Below are 6,526 nucleotides of genomic sequence, written 5' to 3' on the forward strand. Positions count from 1 at the left end.
GGCATGTACAGAGGCCAACCGAGCCTCAAGCTCCTCAATTCTTCTTGCTTGAACCAAGCCTTTTTCCTTTATCTTCTGAAGTTGGGTTTCGGACGATGATAACTGGGCTCGAGCAATCTCTTTTTTTGCAGCAAAGCGCTCCATACCTTCTTTCCACCGCAAAGACTCCGTTCTTATCACGTTGACCTCCTCACGAAGCTTCCCGATCATCTCGATTTTTTGCTGCAGCTGTGAGACCAAAATGTTAGCTATCGTTCCGGTATCAAGCCCATAGGCCTTCAAAAGTATCATTACCTGCTCAGACAAATCGGTCTGATCTCGGTAAGCCTTAGCCATCTCAGCACAGAGGTCTTTTATTTCCTCCTCTCTCTGCCCTAAGGAAAGTCCAAGGGAGTTCCTCTCGTCAGTAGCCCGTTGTAGGTCGGCCGCTTATCGATGCAGCTCGTTCTGGGACTGAGAAAATTGTTCTCGATGAACTGCTGCTGCCTACAAAGAAACAAGAAGCGAAGTTAATGAAAAATGAACATGAAGATAGTACCGACAAAATAGTTTTAAAAGCTCACCTGATTCAAAGCCTGCCACAATCCGTGAAAAAGATCTGATTCATCACCAGCACCGGCAATATCCTCAATGCCGGTAAATAGGTCACGAAAGGGATTTTCTCCATCATGAGGCCTGTCTAGATCGAGGGCTCCCAGAGCTTGAGCTTCCCGAATCACCCCTGCGAAAAAGCGGGAAAGGTAGGCGAATTCTCGATTGCTGCTGCCCCAAATGGCTCGCCTGGAGCGTTCCCCTTGGTTCGAAGGGGTTCGAGGGGCTCTTCGATCATATCCCCTGCCGGTTGATTCCGATGAGACGCGTCTTCTATATCCGATAGTTCGGGGACTCTACCCGAATCTTTCTTCGGTATATCTTCAGTTCGAGGCGGAGCCTCATAGAGCATCATCGATCCAGCCGGCGATGAGGCATCGGTGGTTCTCTATGTTCAGACCGCCAGAGCGCACTCATCGTTCTCTTCTTCTTCTTCTTCTTCTTCTTCTTCATCTTAATACCTTAGACGCAGAACGGATTCCATGGTCAAAGGAATGGCATTCTTGTTCAGCTTATGAGCCGTCCTCTTCTTCAGTTTTGGATATTCGGGAACCGAGGCTCTCTTCCTTTTATTTTCCTTCACCGGCTTTGGGACAGAGGCCGAAATTCCCTCTTCATTGGGCAAGGGCTTCAAAACCGCGTCTTTACCCAAGCCTGCATATGGGAACCCTTAATAAAATATTTTGAAAATCGCCTCGTTCGGATCATCAAAGAGTCCAAGAAATGAACTTACCGTGATTTTTGGCCTCCCACCGATCCTTTGACAAATCACGCCATGAGCGCTCGGCGTATGTGGAGGTCAAAACAAGGGCTCATACCCAGTTCTTGAGATCGGGAACTGCTCCGGGCATCCAGGGAACCGCTATATCACAAAAAAAAAGATGAGTATCGATGAGAGAATAAATGAAAGAACAAAATAGAAGTAACAACAAGATCACACTTACGTTTCATATTCCACTCCTCGGGAAAGGGCATCTTTTCAATCGGAATCAGGTCTGAAGTCCTTACTCGAACGAACCTGCCAATCCAACCCCGGTCCCTGTCCTCGTCAATACTAGAGAACAGAGCCTTGGTAGCCTGACGCTGGAGTTTTATTAACCCTCCTCGAAAAAGTCGAGGATGATACAATCGGATAAGATGATCGAGGATGAACGGCATCCCCTCAATTTTGCTCACAAAATATCGGATCAAGATAACGATCCGCCACAAATAAGGATGGACCTGGCCTAGGGTTACCTGATATTGTTGACAGAAGTCAATAATGACGGAATCGAGGGAACCTAAAGTGAAAGGGTAAGTATACACATTCAAAAACCCTTTCAAGTAAGAAGTGATATCTTCGTCAGGGGTAGGAATTATTATTTCTTTTCACCCCAATTGCAATCCTTCTTTAGCTGATCGAGGTGCTTCTCGGTTATCGAACACATGTACCTCGATACCAGCTTACACCGGCCAGGGACCGATGAACCTTTATCGACCTTAAAATCTGAAGCAAGGACACACGCCCCGGGAACACACTCCTCAGGCCGTGGTTCTGTCGGTGTCTCCTCGGCGGCACACTATGAAGATGAAGCCTTCTCTTTCTGAGGAATGGTTTGCGATGTTTTTGCCATTTTCGAATTCAAAGGTGAGGAATAGAAGAAAGTGACAAAGATTTGGTAGAATTGAAGAGGGGTTTTTCGCGGAAAGAAATCACAGATTTACTGGTAAGTTGGAGAGTACGAAGAAGAACTTGGGAAATTTGGAAGATAGAAGATGTAAAAGTGGTAAAAGATAAAAGAAAGGGTTATTTATAGGTTCAAGCGATGGCGGTTCAGTATCAACAGTGGCCGGCCACCACCTGACATGCATTAAATGCCTTGAAAGACTAAATCAATGGGACAGCTACCAGATGCGTCATGATCGAACTCGATGGAAACGACATGGTATAATCAAAAGACCGCATAGCGCAATTGATTAGCGCGTTTGACTAAAATCATATCGTTTCTCGCCACATTCTTTCTAAGAAACGAGGGGACTATCTTTATACGGTCGAAATTGATTTCGGCCTTAGCACGTCCGATCGAGTTCGAACGGTGATCTATCAAAGTAAGATCCCGAAAGAGGAATGAACTAACCTCGAACCCGGGAGGCCGATCCGTGTCGAGTTCGATATCATTATCGAGCTCGAATCAAAATCGAACCATGATGCCGAATAGATCTATCGTTTCGATAATCCAGAGACCAACCAACTTTGACCTCGAATCAATTCGAGGGCTCGAGCCAGGATCGAGCTCGAACCAAGGTCATGAGTTCGAGCCGAGATCAAGCTCAAACCAAAATCAAGGGTTCTAAGCCAGATCGAGCTCGCAGACAAAAGCCGTTGCAATCCCACTAGAGAGAATCTTGGCAGAAATTATGGAAAAGCTGACTTATCATGGGTCTCCCACTGAATTTTTATTTTATTATGCTTAGAGCCAAATCCCTCTACTATAAAAGGGCTTGGTTACCATTCATGTAAAATAAGTTTTTCCAAGGCTTACATTGTAATAAAAGGGCTATATTCTTCTACAATAAAGAACCGTTCTTTCAGATTTCTTAGATTGATTCTATTTGTTGAATCCTGAGATTCATTGTTCCTGATAACCTTATCTATTTTACCATTCTCCCCAATCTATATTTACACTTTTATTTATCCTTGCATTTTGTGTTAAGTTACGCCACATATTCTCGGAACTGCGTATAAATTCAACTCTATCTATTTTTCGGGTAAACAGTATTGTTATTTATTACTTTCCGTTCCACTTTATGTGACATGGTTCGAAGTATGAAAATTCAACTACCTAATTTTCAATGTGAATTTAAACATAGAATTATCACGTTATATGAAATAAAATTTACTTAGAAACTATATAAAAATTATTATAAGTTACAGTATTTAACAATTCAAAATAATTAAAAAGTATTTGAAAAAATCATAGTAAAAAAAATAACTCATTTGACTTTCAAAATAGTAATTGTGCCACAAAAGTGGAACAAGGGGTATACATGTTAAATAAAAATAAATCTTATATATTCAGATGTTGAGATAACAAACCTATCTTAATTATTGATAACACTTAGATACGCATCCAAATATTCAAACATCTTAACCTTTAACGAAAACAAACGGCGTCGAAGATTCAATTTTGATTTGGGCGGCTTTGGCATTGACAGCTTCTCCTTGATTGTTATTTGTTTCTACTGATTGCGTCATCTTGATTGTACATATGTATGCAGGCCATATGCTTAGTAGAGTAAAAGTTTAAATCATAGTAAAAAGTAGGTGGGTAAATTTTGACATTTTTTCCATTCCATATGCTGTTAAAGTAAAAAAAAAAGTACTAATGATAAAGGTATGAATGACACGAAATGTAACAGTAGATATAAAATTAAAATATTTCGTATAATAGTAAAGAGCAAATATGGATTTTTCTCAAAATATTAATCCGATCAGCTTATAAAAGCATGAGAGATCAAGGGTAGAGCTCAATAACAGACCTCAAACCCAGAGTCTGGTTAATTTTGTAGCTACTAAAACCAGCATCTAAGAAAAGTTTCTCCCATTCTTGCTTGTTCCTTTCTTTGCTACCTAAGAAAACCATTATCACCATGTCTATCAAGAGTTGTGCTTGGACAGATTCATCATCCATCTCTGGATTTTCCATCACCATCTCTATAATGATAGCTTTTCCCCTTCCTGTTATTGCCTTCTTGGAGTTTTTCAAAATTCTCACACACTCTTTGTCATTCCAATCGTGCAAAATTGACTGCTCAATTAACATGTCCGATGTTAAAGTAGTAATAGAAGAAGAATGTATTGAGACATAATATAATTAAATTATTAAAAGTGTGCTCTTTATCTCTAACAGTTTAAACTTTAAAATGAATTGGTCACACTCTTCGGTATGTATGGTATCAAAAACCGCTACTCAAAAGTTAAAAAATTACGTGTTTGACACATGAAAAATAATCACGTTCACACATGAAAATGTGTCAAGACCATATATGGAGAAAACATCGCTCAACCAATGTGGGACAGTTAATAGTTGCGTATTGCTGAATGTACCAACTTACCTGTTAGAATACAGATCAAGACTAATGCTTGTACATTCCATTGTTTTGAAAAAAGTTTAAACATCAATTGTACAAAAATTGATGAAATAGGGGAATTATTAGGCAAAGTCCATACTGAATATTTACCTTGAGTAAGACAGCATTAGCTGGGGGAATTTTCTGGAACATATCTGCTGCTACAAACTCCAAGTTTTCGCTTCCCTGTAAGTTAGCCACCAGACGTGGAAGATCAAGTACTGTGCATTTCATGTCAGGGAAAGTTTTGGCTATGGCCATTGCAACAGTTCCAGTCCCTCCTCCAACATCCACTATAGATGTCAATCCGTCGAACACATCTTTATACTTATATTCCAATAACACTTTCATGAATGATCGCGATTCTTTAGCCATGATCTCGTTAAACCAATTACCAATGCTCGGATCTCTTGAAAGTTTATCCCAGAAAAGGTCTCCATATGCAGTGTAAAACGCACTTGGATCCTCATTCTTGAACCAATCACTCATAGAATTCCATGCTTTTAGAAAAAATGTATCTTGCTCTTCCATCAATTTCCAGGTTGCATTCTTCACTGCATAGCGATCAGCTGTTGCAAGTGAATAATACCCTTCATCATCATTTTCATTGTCGCGACCTTCAGATTTATGTAGAATTAACAAGCCATAATGAACTAATATTCGTGTAAGGCGGTGAAAGTAGTGAGATTTAGAAGGATTGATAGGGAGGGCAGCGATAAGTTCGGAAAGAGTCATTGGTTTGCTATGTTTGGTGATGGCATTAGGTATGCCCAATTGAAGTGCACACTTCAATGCTACAGGTTCTATGAAGTAATAAAGCTGGTTCCACGAATGAGCTTCAGCTCGAAGAAGTTCACTAGGAGTAAGGTTCTCATTATTATCAGCCATGTAAAGTTTCAATTAGTTTGTGATCTTTTAGATATGCTATGCATTTATATCTCAACTTGTATAAATCTAACAAGAAGTAACTTAACTCCATATGGAGTATTTGATTGTCCTTACTTTCTTTTGGAATTTATGAAGTGGAATATTCATGCAACTGTTGTGCAGAAGATCCAACTCCACAAGTAATATACTATCCTATTATTAATAGATATTCTAACCGTCCGCCAGCAGCAGAATCTTATTTAATTTTTGAAGTTTTCTCTAATCCGAATTGGCCGAGCAAGAGCTTGACCCCTTCATGAATTTTGTTGTTATTGTAAGTTTGGGCTAAACAGTACTCCTATTATATTGTTAATAGTTTAGAAACATCAAGTGCTTGTATTTGAAGAGTTGATTTGATACGTGATTGATATTCGGCTTAAAGTGGAATCAACCCTGCCTGAGTTAGAGTGCCAAACATGCTCAAGAACTGGGCAAGAGTCTCCTGAAGTGCAGGGTAGTAACAGGCGTCTCAGGTGCCTGTTCTCCAACTAGAGCTACTGGTAGTTCTGATGCAGCAGCTCGTGCAGGTGCTCTGGCTGCACCACGTAGTCTTCCTTAGCCTCTGGCACGGCCTCTGCTCCGGCCGCGTCCTCTTGCGGCTCCAACAAGGGGCATGGATGTCTGATCATCAGATCCAGTTGTGTGTGTCCTCACCATCTGTGAGAAAATAGAAAGACAAGAGTTTATAATTTTGAAGTCAACAATGCGCACTATAAGGAATCAAAGAAGTGAACATTTTTCTAACAGTTCCATAGCCTCCCGAAGATAAGTACAGACGTCTCCGTACCGATCTGCGAGACTCTACTAAACCTGCTTGTGACTCATAACACCTATGAACGTAGAGCTCTTATACCAACTTGTCACGACCCCAAATTCCCTCCGTAGGATGTCGTGATGG

At 40.6% G+C, this 6,526-nt stretch overlaps 1 protein-coding gene across 1 annotated transcript; it reads right to left on the bottom strand.

Moving 5' to 3' along the window:
• Positions 1 to 3,615: 3,615 nt before the first annotated feature.
• LOC107767380 (trans-resveratrol di-O-methyltransferase-like) lies at positions 3,616 to 5,603 on the bottom strand. Its single transcript, XM_016586372.2, has 2 exons — positions 4,813 to 5,603; positions 3,616 to 4,379 (listed from the first exon to the last, which is right to left on the bottom strand). Exons 1-2 carry the CDS (start codon positions 5,587 to 5,589, stop codon positions 4,086 to 4,088), a joined length of 1,071 nt encoding a protein of 356 aa, XP_016441858.1. The 5' UTR covers positions 5,590 to 5,603; the 3' UTR covers positions 3,616 to 4,085.
• Between the last annotated feature and the right edge of the window lie 923 nt (positions 5,604 to 6,526).

This window comes from Nicotiana tabacum, chromosome 15 (assembly GCF_000715075.1).
Source record: "Nicotiana tabacum cultivar K326 chromosome 15, ASM71507v2, whole genome shotgun sequence".
In the NCBI taxonomy this organism is placed as follows: domain Eukaryota; kingdom Viridiplantae; phylum Streptophyta; class Magnoliopsida; order Solanales; family Solanaceae; genus Nicotiana; species Nicotiana tabacum.

Coding starts and splice junctions, on each gene's coding strand:
- LOC107767380 (XM_016586372.2), bottom strand. CDS start 5,589: ATGGCTGATAATAATGAGAACCTTACTCCTAGTGAACTTCTTCGAGCT. Junction 4,380..4,812: donor CTAATGCTGTCTTACTCAAG/GTAAATATTCAG, acceptor TTAATTGAGCAG/TCAATTTTGCACGATTGGAA.